This window comes from Zophobas morio, unplaced genomic scaffold (assembly GCF_036711695.1).
Source record: "Zophobas morio isolate AGI-343-1 ecotype UQ-CSIRO unplaced genomic scaffold, CSIRO_AGI_Zmor_V1 ptg000009l, whole genome shotgun sequence".
Lineage (NCBI taxonomy): Eukaryota > Metazoa > Arthropoda > Insecta > Coleoptera > Tenebrionidae > Zophobas > Zophobas morio.
The window spans coordinates 3,293,217-3,317,580 of record NW_026972114.1 but is presented as its reverse complement, the minus strand read 5'-3'; the positions used below and the strand labels follow the sequence as shown (position 1 = coordinate 3,317,580).

At 32.7% G+C, this 24,364-nt stretch overlaps 2 protein-coding genes across 2 annotated transcripts in view; both read left to right on the top strand.

Moving 5' to 3' along the window:
* The first annotated feature begins 1,009 nt into the window (after positions 1–1,009).
* On the top strand, positions 1,010–5,605 carry LOC135125675 (uncharacterized). The gene is made up of 2 exons (XM_064051323.1): positions 1,010–1,138; positions 3,227–5,605. Exons 1-2 carry the CDS (start codon positions 1,130–1,132, stop codon positions 5,603–5,605), a joined length of 2,388 nt encoding a protein of 795 aa, XP_063907393.1. The 5' UTR covers positions 1,010–1,129.
* A 14,494-nt stretch (positions 5,606–20,099) lies between these two features.
* The window catches only part of LOC135125749 (pancreatic triacylglycerol lipase-like), a 103,823-nt gene continuing 99,558 nt past the window's right edge, over positions 20,100–24,364 (top strand). The window contains exon 1 of the mRNA XM_064051409.1: positions 20,100–20,547. The gene's annotated coding sequence lies outside the window, so the exon portion shown is untranslated. The remainder of the gene's footprint in view (positions 20,548–24,364) is intronic.

Genomic DNA, 24,364 nt, shown 5'->3' with positions numbered 1-24,364 from the left:
TCTCTCCAAACTTCAACTTTCTAGCATTAGCGGTTTGGGCTGGGCGTTTATAGGTCAGTTGGGACATTGCCTTTTATTATAAAGATTGTAAATTGTGGAGATACGAGGGAAGTTCTGTCGAAACAACTTTCGACCAATTTTTTTTATAATTGTAACTCATTTAGGGTGTACAAATAAATAAGGGTGGCCGATTTTCAACTGAAATTTGGACTTTCTTTTTAGGGACTTTGCGGCCAACCCTTTCGTCTAAATAATAGTGAATTAAAAATAGTGAAACCAGTGAGTGACTCCGCGTCCTCGAGCAGCGAAAAGGGAAGTTTCGAAAGGTAAGAGAATTCCCATTTTTCTGTGAAATGTGATTAGTACTTCTCAGCTAGAAGACCAGATAAATTCAGGCTACCCAATTTAATATAATTTAAGATAATTTAATTTTTCTAAACTAAATATTATTTTTATAACTCACGCCCCAGCCTTGCTAGGCCGGTTACATAAGATTAACACTACCAAGACACCCAATTTCTTGACGAGATAGTCCATAACAAGCTCCATGTAATACATCCTTACAGATATCACAATGTACTTTGTCCTCTTCTTGAACAACACTGTTACATGTATTACAAACTGGTAGAGGTATTATGAGTTACTGTATATCACTTCAATTAAGAATTTGATTAAACCTGTGTACACTGATTTTTTTTTTACAAATTATCAAATTCTTTCTCAACAATTTTTGAGCTCCGTCGTCACATGCAGTTTCCTTAAATGGGATGGTGGACTTTGTCAGATTCCTTGTAATAGATAAGAGAAGATGATGGGTTTAATAAACAAAAGCCGTCACAAACACAATTAATCTCTAATCATTAAAATGCATTATGAAATATTACACCAAATAATAATTTAAAAAGTAATTGAGGATATTTCGCAATATTTTATCTCAATTGTAATCTAACTGAGTCAATCACATATTAAATATAAGTTGCTATCGTTATCCTAGTTTTCATAAAGAATCTCCACGACTTTGCACACACAAAACTATAGTATCGAATTGTAAGTGCCAAGTTTCACAGTCAACTTTCCAAAAAATGATGTGAAAAGAAACTCTAAATTTTGAAATAATCGGGATCCCAGCATGTCAAATGTAAGTACCGAATAAAATAAAAAACAATTTATTATTTTTAATTTATTTAAAAGTTAATTTCGGCTAGTTTAATTCAAATGCAAAAAAAAAACATTTAACACCTCTCAAATATTAAACGATAAATTTTTCTCAGAATTGTCAGAATATTCGTACTATGAAAACGTTTGGTGATCTGCTCGATAGATTTACATAAAAGACAAACAAATTAAACAATATGACGGTAATAATCGAGTTAACAGTGAAGAAATGTATATATGTAATTATTTTAGACAAATATAGTATGTAGAAGTAAAAAAAAATATAACACAAGATTGTTCGTCAAATATTACGTAGAAGAACAGATGACACTACATTTTAGCTAAAAAAAATCATGTAGAGTTGGGGCCAAAAAATCTTGGACGTCATTTTTCTGTCATGTTGAAAATTTTGATGTAGTTCATGCCTATTGTCACTTTGACGCTTGAAGTTTAAAAATATGGAACACCTACATACTTCTAAAGCTGAAAAGCGACTGCCCGACACATATTATCAATAGTCATGGTTGCATTTTTTTTTTAATTCGTAACCTGATTACTAATAAAACAAATATTTATGACTTCTTATCAGACGTCATATATCAAAAACATTAACGAAAACATCCTTATCTTGCTTAAGGATTTAACATGATATTAAAAAATACATTTCTAGCGTTAACTCGTACAAATGTATGTACTCGCATTATAAATACGTATAGTAAAAAAATATTGAGCAGATATTTTTTCAGACAACCCCCTATGAAACTTGCCATATCGATGCAACAACCTACTCATAACAACCTACGAAACTGAAAAAAAAAATGTGCTACATTCTTTTTACGATGATTTAATATGTTTTTCTTTCCACCAGTTCATACATTAGTATTAAGCAAAATCGGATACATATCTCGACATTTTGAAGATCATACAATTTGCTTATGTGAGCAACCTGACTTAACGTTCCAATTAAAAATATACAGCAGTCAGTCGTTTTTGATTTAATTTATCACTAAAAACTTTCAAATTTAAATGATCACTTATGATCCTAGAAATAGTATCATCTATTAGTACCTCCATTAATGTATAGTATACACGATGTGTTTAAAAAAAGCTAGATCTCTTATTTTTATACAAAAAGAGTAAACCCAATTCCTACTTCCTATGTAACGTGTAACCAATCATTACAAAAGAGAGAAATTGTTAAAGATCTTGGTGTTACCTTTGATCCGGAGTTATCTTTTATTGAGCACATCAATAACATATGTTTGACTTCTTCCAAGATTTTGGGATGTATATACCGAACAACTATTGACTTTACGAACCCTTGTTTAATTAAAACTCTTTATTTTGCATTTATAGCCAGTAAACTGGAGTATGCTTCAATTGTATGGTACCCAATTTATGTTACACACCAGTTCGCAATTGAAAAAATTCAACGTCGCTTCTTGTAATTTTTGACTTTTAGGTGTGAGGGTATTTATCCAGAACGAAATGTTGATCATAATATGTTGATGCAAAGACATGTGGTCCTGATCTCTTGTCGTCCTTAAATTTCTCTATCCCACAGATTGCAACTCATCATATGTCTACGCTTGATTTTCCAACTCCTAACGCCAATATTCTTTGGAAAGCTTCCATTACTCACATGTCTAGAAATGCTAACAAAGAATATGATGATATTTTTGCTATTACGTTGTAGTTTGCAATTTCAACTTGTTTATTCTTTACTTTTGTTATAAATTATTAATAACAATTGAGTTTAGATTTAGATCTAGTACCTATTTTTGTTTGTTGTATTTATTTGTATCTGTTTTATATTAAATGTTACATTTTATTTTGTCTATAATTGGTGTCTGTTGGGCAAATAAATTCTATTATTATTATTATTATTATTATTAAGACACTAATCATAAAATCAAACACCGTTAAAAAAACAGAATATAGGCATAGCAATTAAAATTATTTACATCTTACGAATATTATTATAACTTTATAAGGTTAACACCAAAACCATACAAATACCACTGAAATCACTATACAAACATCACTTACATTAGTGTTTATTTGTTTTCAGAGTTATTGTAAACGACCGGGAACTACAGACTTCGGGAAAGAATATGAAGAACTAAACGTAGCAAACATAATCTTCAAAGCTGTAACCCATAAAGACATAGAAGATTTTACATTGTCAACAGACGATAGTGACTTCGGGAGTTTTGACGATATAGTTTTCGAAGTTACTGGCAATGAGATTAACCAGAAATATGCTATCCAGTTGAAACATGTAAACAAAAATGAAAGAACATTAAATCCAATAAGTTTGACACAAGATACCGGAAATTACGCAATTGTCAAGTATTTTCAGTCTTACAAAAAAATATACGAACTTGGTCATCGTCACAAATTAATATTGTTCACAAACCTTAAATTCAATAGTCGAAATGGGGGGACAATCACTTTTGAGAAACAACAGTTTACTACAAGACTATCAAAAATGCCAACCATTGATGAATTAGTTAATAGTTCCGGAGCTTCTGGCAGCTGCTACAAATTTACAAACATTCAAAGTACGGTTTCCGTTCCACTTTCCAAAGAGCAACAAGAATATAAAGATTTTTTTCAAAACTTCTATTTGTACACCGACCAAGCGAATGTGTTTCAAATGAAACAAAACGTGTCCAATCGATTTCAAAAAGCCTTTTCTTGTAGCGATTCTGCGTTCGATCGTTATCTGCAGTTCATATCAAACTGGACCAAACTACAGGATGAAAAAGTGAAGTTGAATAAAAGTCAGATGAAAAGAGTAATAACGTTTCGCGTGCTGTCTCACCTGATTAAGCCACTTTCTTTCAAACCAGTCAATAAGAAAATCCAAATGCTTCAAAACGCAATTTCTGAATTTGATGTTACCATTTTTGAAAAAGAATCTGAACTTCTTGTTTGTGAGATCTGGGGTGATAAAAAATGTGAACTTGAAAATAAATTGGAGACTATTAACGAACTGATAACTGCATATCAACTCGAGCTTAACGATGTCAAAAAGGTCGGTGATTTAAGTGACAAAAGCTGTAGCCAGTTGCTGTGGCTGCTGAACATTTGCCCACTAATTGTATCAGTAAGTTCTTCTACATATGAAATAATCCAACTGTGTCATCAAGACAAATTCGTTCTGCTTGGAAATCACACAGAAGATCAAATAAGTGGTCGTTTAGTCTTCCAAAACTTATCCGACCTATTTTTTAAATCCGAGATACATTACCAAAACATTACAACTGCCTTTGAATATTCACTTCAAGGAAAAGAAGAACTGCCTCTGCAATGCTTAATTAAAGAAAATGAAGACTTTCGAAAAGGTATAACAACAGATGACTTAGTAAAAATGTTGGAAGACACTTATTTCGTTGGAGGAAAGCAGGAATCTTTTGATTTTCCATATATTAATAGATTTCTCACAGTAAATATTATTGACTTTGAATATTTAAAGAAAATTGACAAGGATACAATTGTAGTTATTGACTGTCTACCCAAGGGTTATCAAACTTACGAATGGCTACGCAACTTTAACTTGATAGAGGTCGAGGGATCTTCGCAAAAACAACCTCTTGACAGAAATGTTGAATTGACAAATTCAGCATTTAAACCAGACCTGTATGTTACAGAAGGCGTATGTACCGAAAAAAGATTCAAAGCAATTTCCAAAGTCAACGTTACGAAACAACATCACCTTCGTCTCAACAATGATGGGAAGTTGCAATGGATACGTAGCTTAAGCGATGTTGAGGAACTAGAACCATTTCTCACAGAAGGAGATCATGTGAAAGAAAACGAATTGTCTATTATCAAGAACAAAATCAATTTAATAGTCGGAGAACCAGGAATGGGAAAATCGGTGCTAATGAGAAGGTTAAAAAACAAATTTGATTCCAAGTATTTAGCAATTGTTTTCTACACGGAGGACATTTCTGCGTACTTAGATTTTAAAAACAAATACAGCACTACATCTTATATGCTAGAAGAATACGTCTTGAATGAAAAGTTCAAAAACATGGAGAGATTCGAAAATAAAATCTTGTCAATATTGATGCGAAAGAATAAGGTCATCTACATATGGGACGGACTAGATGAACTTTCCTCTCCAAATATCCAAGTTATTACTGACATTATTCGACATCTTTATCAGAAGAACGTTTATCAATGGCTGACCTGTAGGTTGCACCTAAAAAACTATTTGGAACACAAATTTAACGTTTTTTCTAAGACAATCATCCAGTTCAGTGAAGAACAACAATCTGCTTATATAGAGGAACGCATGAAAGACGCTAACCACACAGAAGAAAGTATAAAAAATACGATTCAAAAAATTAAAAAACTAATCATACACCATGAAATTTTAGGGATTCCTCTCCAGATTTTTATGCTTACGGAGTTATTTCTTAATTTTGGAAAAAATTAAAAAAGAACACGACCCGGTTGGAATTATTACAGAAGTGACTGTCGAAACTATCCCATACTTTATTCACAAATCGTTTGCTGAATATTTCGTGGCTACATATTTTGTGAAAAAGTACGAATCCAACAACTCAGCTGATATTTTTCGAGATATATTGTTTGAAACTACGAGTCGAAATATAAGATTTTTCTTTGATTTACTTCTGGCAAAGAATTCTCCAGCTTGTGCATTTGGCCACCACAACATTGTCGAGTTGCTGATCAAGTCTCGAGCTAATGTCAACACCAAAGATCGAAAAGACAAAACACCACTACACACAGCATGTGAAAATGGACATGACAAAACTGCGACACTGTTACTAAAAGCTGGAGCTAAAATTGCAGTTTACACCAAAAACAACGAAACTCCTCTACACCTTGCTGTCCGAAATGGTCACCAAAATGTAATATCGTTACTGAAATCGTTTGGCAAAAAGAACGTCTGTTGCGGAATAACATGGTAAGTATTTTCACAAAATAGAAATACGATTGACAAAATTTACTTTCAGATCGGGAGTACTATATTGAGAGAAAAATAAAGCCACGCCTTAAAAATCAAGTACCTGAGGTATCCCACTTTAGTTGCCTTTACATGAAGGCAACACTCGAACAGCCAGACGCTTTGATCAATGGGTAAATTGGAAAAAGAATTCGTTCATGAGCCGTTTTTGGACTCCTAATAAAAGAAGCTATTATGTATATTATATTTCAACTATATTTTTATTCTTCTTCTTTTTAAAAAAGCACGAATTCTTGAATCTTTTAACACCCGAAGCAAAAAGAGGGGTGTACAACTTTGACTCCTTTCTCTCTCTGAGTTTCAATGCGGTTTTTTTTGTTTGAAAGCTGCTCTAATTAGGATGGTTCTTAACTATGTACAACGATGATCACTTTAACCATGTTTCATTACTTTCATGCATCAATTTAAAAGCCAATTTCAAAAAAGTGGTATTCTGAAATCTCAAAGGTAATGAAAAATATTTATTTCCAAGACAGAGCGGTTAACAGACGATTTTATTGAAAATGTAGTTTCACGACTTTTTCTTACCTTAAAAGCTCTGAATAATTGTGGTGCCTAAAATACTATACACTTTTTATCAATCGGGCTCTGTGGATGCAAATTTAAATAAATTACATTGTAATATGTTTCTTATTTATTAATGTTCACAGGTAAAAAATCAACAGCCTTGATAATTTGGACCTTTCATCGGAAATTAACGTGTGTCCAGGAATTACAAGGGTGTTTTTCCGTTAAGGGCTGAATATTATCAGGGGTTTTTGACCGATAAAGAATTGGTAGAAAAAACATTGAATATCGACCGAACATGGTTTTACGTCACAAAATATGTTGATTTGGAGAACTGAAATTCCACAAGTTTACGGAGACGCGCTCTGTATGCAGTTAAGGTTGGAATTTGGGTCACTTTTTTTAAGGTAGTGTAATTATATACTTTTTCAGGAACCATACAGCTGCACGATATCAACAAAAATTTTTACACCTTTAAAAATCAAATCCATGATGTTGATGATGAATTGACGATGGAGTATTTACAACAAGATACTGCCACAGCACATGCAACTGGAACCACAATTGCTTAGTTACAAAGAGTTTTTTGCAAATCGTCTCATCAGTCGAAACACAGAAAGCTTTTTCCCCATCAAGGCCTTAACCTTAACCGGAAGATTTTTCCTGAGGCAATATCAGAAAAATTCAATTTACCATACCCCCATTGACAACATAGACGAATTACGGCAAAGGATTACTGCAAAATTTTACGAAATTAACTCAAATCCTTACATTCTACAAATATCCAATCCAACGAATGGCCACTGTCATGTTTTCTCGTCATGTCGACCGAAGAAGTTGATCTCGCCTTTTCTGCACTTGTGGTTTATGAATTCGTGTTGAATTTTTACCTCAAAACTGTAAAACAATTTAATGTTGAAACTATAAAACCGAATACTCTGAAAGTCAAGTATTGTAAATCGTTCAAGAAAATTGATCTGTTTATTTACTCCCAAAAATTGGTGATGTAATCTTAAAATTTTGCCGAATAAATCCTATCAAATATGAAAGCAAAATATTATGTTTGTATACTTGTGGTTTATCATAGTTTTTAGAATTATTCATACAAGGTGACTCAAAAAAATCAATGAATGAGGCAGTTTATTTTATTGACCAAAGCAAGAACTGATTTGATCACGCCATGTTCCCGAAGATTCGAATATATAGTACTGTTATTATTATTAGTATTATATTACATCCATTCAAAATGATGTGTCCTTGCTAAAATGTTGATGATGTCATCACAAAATTTGGTTATGAAAAACTCACTTGATACATACCCATAGCATGATTCTTTGCCTGTATTTTAAACGTTAACAGTCCAAACATATCTTTACTGTAACTTAAAAGGAATTATCATAAAAACAATAAAATTCGCAAAACTTAATTTTATAATTTTTCGAAGAAGTTGTATTTATTGGTGTTTACATCAGGGGTGAGGAAAGTTTTGTCGAAATAACTTTATACCAATTTTTGCTTGCAGACATCATGTATGTATGTATAAATCCTATCTAAAATGTGTAAAATGTGGTCAGTCTGTACTTGTAATTTATCACTGCATTCATATTTTTTGGATTTGCTTATTCAGAGTGACTAAAAAAACTTAACGAATCAGTCAATTTATTGCCGAATAAATTCTACCCAAAATGTGCAAAATATGATGAGTTTTTACATGTGAATTATCATTGCGTTCATATTTTTTAGATTAGCTTAAACAAGTGGCTCAAAAAAAATTATGAATGAGACAATTTATTTTATTGATTAAATTAGGAACGGAACACTCCATTTTCCCAGAAAATTTTGGAAATACAATATTGTTATTTTTAGTTTTACACTGCACCAATCCAAGTTGATATACGTGTCCTTGCAAAAATGTTGATCACAAAATTGTGTAAAGAAAAAACTCGACTTGAAAAAGCTGGATATGTTTCATTATCATGAGTTCGGCTGGCGTGGTGTGTGATGTGAGTTCGTTCTAACAGATTGGTTTTATAGTGGTTTTTTAGTGAAACTATTCTCAATTTTTGGTTCATTGTACAGGAATAGAGTATTTGATCCCTTTGGGGGATTGGTGACTCCGTAACTTGAAGGGTTTGTGGTTAAATTAGCAAAGATTGTCAGGTTTATTATCTGTACTGGCCTCGTAGTGTATTTTGAACACTTGTTCTTATGCTTTCTGCATAGTAGGTCGGCGTTGATTTGTGTTTCTTTATATTCTCTAGTTGCTTCGCAATATTTGGCTGTTTACAAATTATCAGCAAAAAAAAGTGTCACAAATGTTATCGTACAATCGGGTGTACCGATAACTACATTTCCTGTAAAGATTGTTCTCATAATTATCACATTTCATGCGCTGGTGTATCAGATATAGAATTTGATAGGAGTTTGCATTAAATCTGGTGATACAATTTCTTTGGATACGCAAGGTTGGTGCCTCTCCACTAACCAGTTTAGAGAATTAGTGGCAGGCATTGTTAAAACTGAACTGCTGCCTTTCGTGGACAAAATTTGTTAGTTATATAAGGCACGAGGAACGAAAACACGAACAACAGTTAACACATTTATTATACAAAGACAAGTAAATATACATTACAGTGAACTTAGACACACGCGCGCGGACCACCGACCAGCCATTCGTGTGACGTTCGTCTTCGTCATGGCTACGTCATCGCTGGTGCAGTCGCGCAGACTACCGCCGAACACGCACTCCATCTATGTTTCCTAACAAAATTGATATTTTACACACAGAAATTCGTAATCTATGCTTGGAGAATTCTCAACTACGCAATGAAGCCGTAAAATTAACCAAAGATTCGCATTCTCGTCCAATTACCGAAAATAATTTAACACCTATTGATAGCACCACTTAAACGTCTTATGCTGAGTCTATTGCTAAAAATTCACAACAAACTATTATTATCAAACCAAAGAATAATCTCTGTCACAACTGAATTATATAATCAGCGAGTTCTACTAATTGGGGATTTTAATATCTCTAATTATCAATTTAATTCATCTGGCTTTACAACGGGTAATAGCCCTCTGTCTTCTTTATATAACTTTTTACATTTTTGTGATTATCGACAGTTTAACAATATGCTAATGGGCGGTGTCTAGATTTAGTGATTTCAGGATTTCACTGTTTAGTTGAAAATGCTTCTGATTCTTTCATTAAAAGGATCTTCATCATCCATCCCTTTTAATCACTATAAAGCGGCAGAAACCAAGACATAAATCGATAATTAATAATAGATCTGCTCATAAACAGTGGAACTTTCGAAAAGCTAATTATCCTGGTTTAGCTGGGATAGATTTCGTTGCAAAACATTTTGAAATTCGGTAATAAGCTCTGTTTTTAGTTGATACATGTTTGTATTTACGTCTGTTGTCATCGGTTCCATGTCGGACTTCACAGCGGTTCTCATCTGTTCCACTTGGGACTTCAATGTCCCAATGTCTGCCTTCAATTAATTTAGATTAGTTGTTAATAGATTTTCTAATTTAGAAAACGAAGTAAATAATGTTTGTTTTCTTTTTGTTTCTATGAGTTGCATCACTGTGTCATCCCACTGTTGCTCGAAATAAGATGATAAATTAATTGTATCTGAGTTCGCTATCGTCTCGGTCGGTTCAGCTGGTTCAGTAGGTTCTTTAGATTCGGAAAGCTACGCCGCCTGACCTCGTCATGTTGTTTGTTTCTTGTCGATCTTCTTGATGCAACACTTCAGGTTGATGTGGTTTACACTAATTATTCTAAAGCTTTTGACAAATTTAATCATAATATTCTGTTACCAAAATTGTTTAACTTTGGCTTTTCTGATTCTCTCATTAAATTAATAGGTTCTTATTTGTGTAGTAGACTACAGCGCGTCAAATATCAAGCTCATGAGTCGATAATAACTGTTGTACCTTCTGGGGTGCCTCAAGGCTCAGCATTGGGACCGCTGTTATTTGTTATATACATTAATGATATCATTAAGAATATTAAATCAAATATCTTAATAGTTGTTTCCATTTGCTTCCTGTAAATTTCAGTAAATGCAGGATCTTGTCCATCACTAACAAAAGCATACAAATAATGTTTAATATAGCTTAAGCAACTCACTTATAACTAGAATGGAGACACATCATGATTTAGGGGTCTTATTGGATTCTAAACATTTGCGAATAATAATAATAATAATAATAATTTATTGTCTGTAAGGGCTGCGTACAATTGCAATCATTAGACTTGTCAAATTTAATAAATAATAATATAAAAAATACAAAAAACAGAGATGCACATATAAACGTACTAACATACATATAAACACCTACATAGTAAGGAATTCATTCTTTGAGTAGACAGCTTTTTCCGTTAACAAAACTTTCACGGATTTAATAAATTTTTTGTCATTATTGTTTACTTTAATATTTTCTGGCAGATGATTGTACAGTCTCACCGCTACCTCTCGAGGACCTTGTTGTACTAATGTAAGATTACATTTTTTATTATATAATTTATGGCTCATTCTTGTTTGGTACTTATTTATATCAGCATTAGTCTTGAACATATGTAGATTTCGTTTTACATATCCAATGCATTCCAAAACATAGGTATATGCTGGGTATTGTTAATATTTTATGTTTTATAAAAAGTTGACGACATGAGCCTCTTTGTGGTAGATTAAATATCAATCTAAGAATTTTTTTTGCATAATAAAAATTCTATTTACAAATACAGAGTTGCCCCAGCACATAATTCCGTACGAAACGTAAGGGTTTATACATCCATGATAATATTTCATAAGTGTTGACACATTTACGTTTTCTTTTAACTGCCTTATACAGAAGCACAGGCTGGTCAGTTTTTTAACTACTATATCGATATGAGGTTCCCAAATTAAATGTTCATCCACAGTCACACCTAAAAAATTTACAACATTATTATGTTTTACTGAAGCTGTAGTGGATTTAATTAATACGCTAAAGTTTTTTGCCTAGGATAAGCCGAAAACTGCAAATATGATGTTTTGTCTTTATTCAGAGATTTTTCAAGTTTTTAGAGCAATACGATTCCATACTTAAAACACATTTACTTCCATGAACACTTAAGCATGCTATATCATTAGATGTAACAATTGCCGATGAATCATCTGCAAATAGTCGTAATGAATAGTTCTTTTGGGAATGTATACAATCATTAATAAAGATTATAAAAAGGAGCGGGCCCAATATGCTGCCCTGAGGTACGCCGGTGCTAATGGCTTTTTTATCTGATAAATAGGGTCTCTGATTGTAAGTAACTTTGACCACCTGTTGTCGTCCTGTTAAATAATTTTTTACCCATTGTAAAGCTACACCTCTGATTCCGTATGCTTCCAGTTTATCACATATGAGGTTATGATTCAAAGTATCAAATGCACGGCTTAGGTCAAAATATATCCCTACTACTTTCTTTTTATCATCTAAAGAATCAAATATCTCCATTAACTTTGACACAATACCATCTTGTGTTCTTCCTCCTTTTTTAAAACCAAATTGTTTGTCACTTAGAATATTGTGTCTTTCTATGAAGGAATATAATCTACGATAAAAGGCCTTTTCAAAAATTTTTGAAAAAATTGACAACAATGCAACAGGTCTCTAATTATTCATTTTTGATGTATTACCTTTTTTATGTATAGGTACAATTATTGCTGTTTTGAGCTCATCTGGGAAAATTCCCGTACTAAATGAAGTATTTATTAAATTTGTTAACACAGCTATTGTGGTTTCAGGAGCATATTTTAATAAATAATACGGTATCCCATCTAGTCCTTTCGATTTTTTATTAGCCACAGATGAAATAATGTAATATACCTCTGGTATTACTACAGGATCTAAAAACATTGAGTATTAAATGGAATATTTTGTAGTCTATTTGTGTTATCATTACGGGTATTTTTAAAAGTTTTTGTTATATTCTGTATTGAATTAATAAAAAAGGAATTGAAACTATCTGCTACATTTAAACAACCTGTTATATTTTCATTTTCAGAGTTTTGTAATGTGTCTGGTACATTATTTATTTTTTTATTAGGACGATGCGAATTTATTATTTTCCAAGCTTCATCGATGTTTTTAGAATATTGTCATAATAATCTTTTTTTGTTTTTTTTGACTAGAATTTTATGTTGATTTTGAAGGATCTTGTAGTGTTTTAGAACCTCAGGGTAAATTTTTGTGATTTTATGCATATCTTGTAATCTTCGGCTACTGGCAATAATTTCATTATTAAGCCAAGGTTTTGGGTGGATGGTTTTTGTCATATTGATTTCTTTTTCTTGGTTTGGGAACGCCAAATCAAAATAGTAGTCAAAGAGTTGAAAAAATTTTTGGAATTGTAACAGATTCTGAAATTTTTCTATATTTTTTTTTGAGAAATTTCTTTTATAAACTATGCATTTTTTATTGTCGTTTAATTTATTAATTAAACCATTGATTTGGAGCAACTGCCCGTAATGATCTATGATATCGTTTTCGATGATATGAGTACTGGCTTTGTTGAAATTGTTCTATATGAAGATATTATCAATGGTTGTTTTTAACTTACTGCAAACTCTGGTCGGTTCAAAGACATATTGTTCTAGACCATATGGTGATAAAGTATCAAGAACCAAATTTTTGTCCTTACTGTTTATCCGGAAATCAATGTTAAAGTCCCCACACAGGGCTGTTTTCGTAACCGGTTTATGAAGCTTTTTCAACAGGTCCTCAAGTTGCAGCATAGAAGCCCTACAATCTCCTCCAGACCTGTAAATACTTATTATAGTAATTGCACATTTGCTTAAATTTAGTTTGATGCAACAAACTTCAAACAACTTCTCACGTGCAAATTTTTTTACGACAATCTCCTCAAAGAATAAATCCTTACGTACTAAAATAATAACACCTCCGGCAGAAATGAGCTCCGACCTTATATCCGTCAAATCGAAGTTCGTTTACTTCTTCTGTTGACAGCCATGACTCAGTGAAGTACAACACTTCAGGAAAATTCAACTCGTACACATATATATTTAGTTCGTCAACTTTGTTGCGTAAACTCCTTATATTAAAGTTCAATATTCTCAAGAGCTGGCTCGAGTCGTCATTGTCTTCTCGATGGTTTGGGGTACGATCTTTTATCCTGTCTGGTTTATGATTTTTCTCGGATGAAAAAAACCGGGATATCTGAGCTCCTTTTGGCCATACGTCAGGGTTTCTACTTTTGTCGAGATTTGTAAAATCTATTGTCACTTTAAACCGGGCATGAGTAGTTGGAAAGTTACTCTTTAGTAACTCGCATTTATTTTCCGGAAAATCTTTGCGTAAGAAGTTTTCCAGGTCTGCTTCAGTAGTTTCACTTGACAATCGACTAACATACACATACGCATTTCTTGGGACAATTTTGATGTCGGTCGAGTTAACATTTCCTACAATGGTTTCCCGTTAATTCGATTTTTTGTGTTCTACCTTTTTCCAGTTGTTATTGAGGTTATTATATCAGCAACATATGTTCGAAGGCCCTAAAGTCACTTGGCTTTATTATTAGATGCAGCAGGAATTTTAATGACCCTGGTTGTACCCGAGTTTTATATTTTTATTTAAATTATATCAATTCAGTGGCAAAGGTTCAGCGACGTTTTCTAAAATAATTGGCATATTGGGAGGATGGCGTTTACCCAGGCAGAGGATCACCACATTTTGCACTTCTTATAATATTTGAGTTGAAGGATCTGAATACAAGACGAATAAAAGCTTTGTTGATCTTTCTTAAAAAGTTAGTCAATTTTGATATTGACTGTTTTGATCTTCTCAGTAAATTATCGTTCTTCGTTCCTAGATCGTCTGCTCGTTCTTACCCCTATTTTTATCTGCGAACACCTCGACATATTTAGATAATTTTGTTCTCTCATTCCTCTTTCTACACGTCGCTTTGTTTTTTCGGCATTCAATGGATACATTTAATATTATACCTGCGTTTGAATTGCTTAACTACTCCTATCCGGGTAAAGCAGTAATTAATTAGCTGCTGATTATGTTTGCAATTTGTTGTTGGTCTATAATTGGATTCACACCTATTGGCCAACAAAATCAATAATATTAATAATAATAATTTTTTTTTTGACGAATTTGAACAATTGGTTTCCAAGATATTTAACCGTTTCCATACATTCTAGCGACCCTGTTTGTATAAAACCCTCACATAACAAGAAATACAAGGAATTTGCCGTTACAGTAGTAGGTCACTAAGTTCGGAGAGATAAAGTGCCCACATAGCACTATATCCATACATTGACAGTAATTATTACCTGCCTCTACCTATCGTATCTATTTAAAATTAAAGTTTTTACTTATTACGTTGAACAGATATTTAGATTATAATAATTATTGTTATCACAAATTTTACCCATGAGGGCAAACAATTTTATATATTTCGGTAAAAATTATTCTATTTTCATGTTTACCACGTGAATAGTTTTTGTTACTTTTTAGATTTTTACTTCCCGAGCGTAAGCGAAGGAAATTGTAATAGCGTCCATCCGACAAATGGCTGCTTTCATGTTTTCTCTACGTTTCATGACCCTAGAGTACGAAAAAATAAATCCCTGTTTTCGTCTGTATTATTTGTTTATTTGTCTGTCATCTTGGTCGATTTTTACGAGACAGATAATTTCCGAAAATACCGATTATTGTCAAATTTTGTATAATACATTAGTAATCATGTAAATAGTAAAACGATAACCAAAATTTGGCTAATCATGAGTACCTTTTCTCTAAGTGAAACACAAAATGGGATTTGACATAAAAACGAGTTACCTCTCTGCGTTAGTGAAACGAAGTAGATCAATTTGATCTCATAAGGGCGCCAGCAAGAGCAGGTAACCGTTACCGGCCTTGTACGAGTACTAATTTAATAATGAGCACTTGGCAATAACTGATGAATATCAAACACTAACGATTAAACTACTAATCAAATTACCTCTGCTACTACGACATATGGAGCCTAGCTGACTTTCAACAGTTACTTATTTTTCCTTTTTTAAGATACTACTTCACACGCATAAGCTAAGGAAGTATTGTAATCGACTCTGTGGACGACTTTCTACTTTCTTATCTTCTCGATGATCTCCAGTTTCCGTCTGTCCATTTGTCTTTTCTGTTTGCCTGTCTGTCTATCTGTATCAATTTTTGTTCGCAAAATATATTTATTTATCCCTCCAAAAATTGATGACGTCATCTCAAAATGGTACAGAATATAGTTACACCAAAGATATATTGAAATTTTCAGCTAGCAAAATTTTATTTATTATTATTAAATATTTTAAATTCTATCAACGGCAGAGTTGTGGAGTATGGTTTAAAATAATTTTTGTAATGAAGAACTACTTGGCAACGATCTTTATCTTTGAGGTAAAAATTTTTAAACTCGAGCGACGACTCAGATGCGGCATAATAATTGATATAATTAATTGATTAATAAAATTCTGAGTGACAAAATGAACTAAGTATCAACTGATTTTATTCTTTAACAATAATTTCTAATTTTTTCAAGTTATTTTTAATTTCAGTCTAGACCAATTCCGCCACTTCAGTTCGGACTATGTTTCTCATGTCCGTCTTCATATATTATGTCTCCATATTTGACAAGACGGTAAATAATGTAGATTTCTCCTGTTTTATGACTCCTTCTGCTTCATTGTGGACCGGTGTTAACAATTAATCAATCTGTGAAAATAATCATATATATACAATGCGTTTCAAATAAAATGCACCACCTAGAAGAAGTAGACGTAGAATGTTAAAACTTAGTGCCAGTTGTTTAGATAATATACGGGTGTTATTCGATTTTTATTATATTTTAAACATACTTAATTATGATTCTTTTGCAATTTTACTTGACATTTGTCATTATTGTGCTTGAAAAAATGCCACGAGTTCGCAAACGAGGAAAAAATTCAAAAATTTTAAATTAAATGGAAAGTACTGTATTCAGGAATTTAAATGTATTCAGTGACGAATATCCAAAATTTCGAAAAAGTGTTCAAATCTTAATCAACAAGTTAATTACTTAAAAATTATTATTTTTGTTCTTGCGTTTATTATAGTCATTGTTATTATCCTTTTCTTAATTTATTACTTGAACAATAATAAAAAAAGCGATTTATTCATTCAACAATGTCCATGAAGTAATACGTGCATCTGTAGAATTGGGTAAAAGGTGCCTTTTATCATCTTTCCAACCTAGAGACTTCTTCTTTGCGTCTTGAGTAAAAATATCATGTTTATGTTTCTCTTTGATTAAATAAGCAATTTTTGTAATCTTCAAAACCTATTCGTTTTTTAATACTGCTTTCTTAATACCTTCTAATTTTTTCGAAATAGAATTTTCGATTGTGTAACTGTACATTTTTGATCTTAAACCTATGTACTCTAATATCTTTAAATTTTCCTATTACTTTCTCATTTTTATCAGAGAATATAATGGGTGATCTTTTGGATAATCAGATATATCAAAATAGCCGGGATTGTTGTTATCCTGGTACCATCCCTCCTTGATTTGGTGTTGTTTTTCCTTTTCATTGCTTGCGACAAATGGCTTGGTCCAGAAATAAAAAACCATTTAGAATACCTAAAAACAACGGATTTTGTAAGTTTTTAGAGTGCTCTTGAGATAATTTTGCACGATTTTGGCTGATTTTTAACGGTTTTTTGTGGCCAATTTTTGGCGGTCTACAAATATTTGGGTACTTTTGAGATGCATAAAAATTAGTGCTTTTTGAGAGGTCTTAGGCCTTTTTCGGTTGTTTGCTTTCCTGGCAAACAGCTGAACTTTTAGGATTCTACACTGTTTTTAAGACACTAAATATCCTGGTCCAGAAATAACATTTTAAAAACAAACGCAAAACACAAAAAATGATGTATAGATAGAGAAAACAAATGGAAGAAATAAAACTACAATGTCAGCCACAATATAGAAGAGGAAAAAAACCTAGAGCCACAATTCAAAAAGATGTGTAAAACAAAGAGTTGGAAGAAAATCAGTGGAAGGATAGATTGTATTTTAGGAATATCGCATAGATGGTAAGACTGACTAAATTATCATCTCCAAATTTTGTCTTTGTAAAATGTGCAGACTAATATATATTTCTATACCAATCATTATTGTACTCAACGGAGCGAACCCCAGAACTGAATACAAAAGTACAAATACAAAATACAAAACACAAAATCTAAACATTATTCTCCAGTAATAAAACGAAATAAAATAATGGATCTTCATTCTAAAGCACAAAAAAATTCACAATATCAATTACCATTATATCAATTTATTTTTAATTCACCTCTATTTCTAAATTTAAGCATGTCACTTAAAAACGACAAAATGAACTGCGCTGTAAATCGCCTTCACTTTAAATCCACCAATGAAATTATTCGGATTTTGTCTTAACAACCAATCAGAGTTTGATTTAAGTGAAAATTGCACGTCGTTTTTTTGAGACCAAAAAAATATAGAACAGGATGATACCCATTGGAAAAGGAAGAAAATATAACAAAAATAAAAGGAAAAATAATTTTCGGGCGATCTGAGGTCAGAAAGTGGAACGAGGTGAGCTTTTAAGGGTAGAAAACGGTTTATCACGATTTCCGGCAAAACTACAAGTCCTATCGAAAAAAGTTGAATAGCAAAGTACTAGGTAATAAAAAGATCTACAACTTTTGTATCTACACTTTTTTCACATAACCTCAAAAATTATGCGAAAAATCCAAATAATCGAGTTTTTGGTTTTTTATTTTTATCTCTCACAAAAAATCTTTTTTCACGAAATTTGGTGAAAACTTACTTGTGTCCCAAACTCACTGTATTTTTTTTTTTTCAAAATATTTATTTTTCCCCTTATTTTGATTTAAAATCGAAAAAACGTCCTAATTTTCAATCGAAAATTTTCACGCCAAAATATCTGCTTTTTTAAAAAATAGGTGTACTTTTTGTTCGTTGAAATCTCTACTTTCTGACGGTGTGAAAAAAATATACATTATTTTGGCAAATTTTCACAGGAAATGCAAAATACGAAAAAACTCGAATTCAATTGTTTTTTAAATAAATATTATGTAAAATTTGGAGCTATTTGTTAAAATGTATACTTTAATTATTCGAAAAAAGTAAGGTTTCATGTTATAAACTAAAAAATTGCGAATCGAAATGTGCTACTATAATTAACAACCAAATAAGTTGATAAACTTAATACTTTATAAGACATCTACAATATTTTGAGAAAGTTGTAGGATATTTTTTAATTAAATGCGTAGCTGCCTATTTATTGCTATTTTAAGATAACTTATATACTTGAATGGCCTATGGAAAATTTCAAATTTCGTGAAAAATTTTTTTTTTGTGGGAGATTAAAATAAAAAATCAAAAATCGGTTATTTACATTTTTCGGATAAATTTTGAGGTTATGTAAAAAAAAAGTATAAATACAAAAGTTGTAGATCTTTTATTATCTACAACTTTGCCAATTAACTTTTTTCGATAGGACTTGTAGTTTTGCCGGAAATAATGATAAACCATTTTTTACCCTTAAAAGCTCACCCCCTTCCACTTCCCAACCTCAGATCGCCCGTAAATTATGTTTTCTTTTCCAAGAGACATCATCCTGTTCTAATTTTTTTTTCACTTTTTACCAACAAAAGTCGAGTAAAAATCAGTCAGAAATTCAAGCAAAATACCGGAACAGATTTCCGGTAGGATGCGTCGTATATTTTCGTGCAGGCAGAAAATTCAAGCTTTGTTTGTATTCAGGAAATATTTGCCGAGCATTTTTGAGGAAGCACCGATTCGCTTGTTGGATTCAGTAGCAAGTAGGACATACATTTTTCTTATAGCGCCTTAGAAATTCTATGGTAAATTATTTTATAGTATCTTGGTATGTGTTGGCACTTTTATGTTCGCCACCGCCTCTACATATGTATATTTTATTTCCTGTATTTCAAAACGCTTCATTATAAGTCCTATTAGATAAGAGTCGTGTAGGAAACTGATTAAATAAAACTACAATATGTATAAATGGTATACTGATGTTCGTGTTGCCCCGAATTAGAAAACTAACAAGTCCTAAAACAAAACCTGCAAAAATTTCACCACATATATTAGAGTTCCATAACAATGCAGTTCTAATCTTGAGTTGGTTTATTATTTATGATGACCAGATTCAAAATCCCTTGATTCAGCAGATTCGTCTATTAACACTTACTTCAGCTTTCAAGTTTTGACAATACTTTTTACTTTCTGGATACCATCACACTCTTTCCAACCCCACCGCTCTCTTTGTTTGCAAACACGCGTCGTCGGTCCCCTTCCAGGGTCATGATCACCATCACAACAATCGTGACGGCTTCCGGGCACAATCCTAGTTCCGTACACGTTCTCCGCTTTCTCCAGCATTTCCTCTGTGCGCCGCAAGAACCACCGGTACGTACTGTCTCAATTTTACCAGACTTCCTGCAATTAACGCTATATGCTCATCCTTGGTACAAAGAAACCGCAGTCTGATCAAAATTACATAATTTCTACGATGTGAGATTAGAAAGTAACGCAGCTACTTAACGCAAAGCAATTTTTATTCGGTGCGCTCGAGTGGTGGAGAAAGTAAATGTTTTAAACAATGTTGCCGGAGTCCCGATGCAGAGTGAGTGCGCCGTCGGTGGTACTTGGTCAAAACACGCTCGAGTGCGTTATATAATAACACTTCGGGAGGCTCACGTGTTAGAAGAAGTGCAGTTAAGTGTCGTACGTGAAGTGGAGAGGTGTATCGAGTGCTGGCGAAGAGAATATACATGTGAGTACCACTTTTCCTTTGGTGGCAGGTGAGAATTGCTCAATTCGTCGGCCGTTGCACAAAAGAATCCACGGCCAGGGTCAGCGTGGTGTAATAATGAGCATAGTTTTGATGAGCTGATTGAAAATAAATGCTTTTTTTATAGAAGTACTGTAGCAGTATCTACAGTCAAAAACGTTTACATTTTATAAATTTGTAAGTTGAGCGAGCGTTCTTTTTGTACCAAATAGGAACAATTAGCATTCTTTGGTACATATACTCTTATATTTAAATCGTTTATGTTTGTTAATCTTGGTACAAATTCATCTTTTTTCATTTTATATAGAAGAATCAGTTTATTTCGTTAATTTAATATTTTTAAAATCTGTGTTATTTTGGGTCAGTGGTGACTTGATTAACATACAATAAATTGGGTAAATGTAACTTTATGTATGTAAATAGTGTTACATGCATAACCAAGTTTCACCATACATTTTATTTGTGGATTTCTTCTGGCTTCAGATCATACTATGCAGTTCGTAAAGAGAAATCAATAGAAAACTTATCCGATCATTATTAGCTAACAGTTTGCAATATTATGGTTTTAATAGAAGTTTGATTTGGGTGTCTACTCTCATACTACTATAGTACTAGAAATTAAGAAAACAGCAATTTTCTTTCATTAGTAGTATTAATTTATTATTTGCCTTACAGGATTAATAAGATTCCCAGTAGGGGTACAAATTAACTTAATCTACATAATCCAAATAAATCAATAAAATAAATATTCGAGTTTTACATAATAATAATTGTTCTATTCTTTCTGCCTTAGTTCCCTTATCTTCCGTACTTCTTTCATCCAGTCCCGTCCTCTTCCATCCTCGTTTAGCACTTCTTCCCTACTTTCCTTCGATTCTCTCAATCCTCCACATCCTTCCAGCTGTATTGCTTCTCCCTCTTTCCAACATATCCTACATCTTCTGTCAATTTCATCCATCCAAATATTATTCTCTTCTCTTCATTTTCACATCTAAATCTCGCCATCATTCTTTTCTCCTTTATATTCTCTCTCTCTGTGTGTGTACTTTGGTACTTCATATTTTACTATTTTTCTATACTCTGCATTATATCTACACTCCAATATTCTCGGTCTGCTTATCTATATCCTTATCTCTTACACTCAGTTCTTCTTTCATACTTCTTCCGATTTCTCTCATTCTCTTTGTTTCTTCACATGCATATCCTTTTCCTTCGTAATACTTGCCTCTTTCGCTCTAGATATGTTTTTCCCATTCCTTTGTAATTTATTTCCAACATTCTTGCAATATTTTACAATCACCTCTCTCACTAAACTTCTCTTTATATCCAACTGCCCTTTTACCCGCTTCCACTCTCATTTTCTCCCTTTTTGTTTCTTCCCTCACTATACACCCCGGAGTATACTTTTCCAATCCCAATGTCCATTTTAAGTATTTTTCTTGCACTCTCTCTATTTCTTCACATTCCCTCCATCCCCACATCTCAGCTCCGTATATAAATACACTTTTGAACAAACTATCAAATTCTTTCTTCTCTTATGATCATGTCTAAATTTTCTCTCTCCTCTCACTCGCTCTCTATTCCGTTCACTTTTATTATTATAAGGAATAGCAAATTTATCACAATTGTGATCGGGACTTTATTTTAGTTACATATAGTTTTATCTGCAAAAAACGTTAAATAGGTTTTTAGTTTCTTTTTGGGAAAAGAAGACTTCGTGTGTTGAGAAAAAATGTATAAAATATAGCCCCGCCCACCCACCCTCTCTCAATTGTGATGACTTTCTTTATTCATCGTGAGCCGAGGGCGGAGCTTAGTTGCAAAATCCTCATTTTTCTGCAAGAAATCACCATGTAAAATATGTTCTTAAAAGGGTAAAATTTTGTAAAGAAATACGGATTTTGCAGTTAAACTTCGCCGCTCGGTCTGACATCGAATAAAAAAAATCATTACAACTGAGATTGGGTGGGTGGGTGGGGCTTATATTTTGCCTCTTTTTCGTAATTTACGTAGCCTTTTTTCATCACAGGAAACTTAAAATATGTTCAAAAGTTTTGTAGGGAAATATGTATTTTGCAATTACGCTCCGCCCCTCGGTTTGACAACGAATAAAAAATTCATGACAATTGAGATCATAACTTTTTTTAGTTACATATAGTTTTATTTGCAAAAAACGTTAAATTAGTTTTTAGTTTCTTGTTGGGAAAGGAAGATTTCGTATGGTAAGAAAAAATGTATAAAATATAAGCCCTCTTACTTACTGTTTCTTCATTTATTTCATCCATTTTCATTACCAGGTACGCATCTACTTCCTTTCTCTTTAAATACTCCCACATTTTCTCTCTATTCACGCTATCAAATGTTGCTTTTAAATCTATGAACAATGAGTACATTAGCCCACCCTCTTTCCTTATTTCTCCATACTTCTTCTTCTGTTTTCAAGAACTTTATTGTCTTCTCTTCTTCTTCTCGTTTTTCTCTTTTTCTTTCTTCACATTTTTTCCTATAATTCTCTCTTGTTTTTAAGTACTCTTCTTTCCTTACCCTGTTATTCTTCCATTTTCTTAATTTTTGCCTTGATTTTCTCTACAACTCACCACATTCTCCGTTCCACCCATTATTCTCCTTTGCCATATGTATATGTTTCTTGTTTCCGTAGCTTCTACAATTAAGTTGATCAGTTCTACTATAATAGCTTCTATATCTTCTTTTACTTCGAATTTCTTTTTCTCTCGTCTACTTCTGTATCTTTGAATTCAGTCTTCATCCCATATTCTTTTTTCTATTTCTTTTCTTTCGTTTCTTCTCTCTTGTTTTTCGTACTGTTACTTTTTTCCTTTGATTTTTATTTCTAGTAGCATGGGGTCTGATTCTACCCTTTCCCCCACTATGAAACTCTCTATTTCTTCCCACGCTTCTTCGTTGACAATCCCATAGTCTATAATTAATTCTCCCTTAGCCCCTACGTACGTCCATTCTCCTTCTTCATCTCCTTCCTTGTTTCCATCCAAAATTTCCCATCCTATTTCTTCTATTTATCTTCCACAATATTTTCCCTTCTTTGTTATTTGCTTTGTCTTTTGATCTTCTTTTCTCTCCCCTTTTTTATCTATTATTCTTGTCCCCTTATCGCCCGGTCTTGCGTTAAAATCCCCTCCTATAAGTATTTTTTCATCTCCTTTTTCTATTGTTTCCTTTTCTATGTTTATCTTGGTTTCCTCCATTTTCTTGCTATAAACGATTATTATTTCCCATCGATTGTTATCCAGTTGTATTACTTTCTTCATTAGTTCGTTTTTATTATTACTTCCCTTTTCCAATTCTTGCATTTCTTTTCGAATTCCCATTACTATTCCCCCGCTTGCTCTTCCCTTTTTCTTTTCCTTTGTCGCCCCTTGACACTCCCACACATATTCTTGTGGTAGTGTTTCTTCAAATTTCTTCCAGTTTTCTCTTTGTACCCATATCTCTACTAGCCCCACCACATCAAATTTTCCCACGTAGTCCCAGAACTCCTTTTCCTTTTTTCGCAGCCTTTGGACATTCCAAAATAGTACTTTCACCTCTTTTTCTCCTTAATTTTGTACCAGCTTCCTGCATCCTTTATTCCTTTTCATTTGTCTTGTTTCCTTCCATTTTTCCTCTTTTTCTTCCTTTTCTTTTGGCTCTTTCCTAAAAATTCTCTACCTTCTCCAGTCTACAGTCTTCTTCATTCCATTTAAAATTTCTGCCATCTACTTTTTATATCCCATTCTAACCATTTTTCCTTTATTTCTCTCTTTTGTTGCTTCTTCTTTTA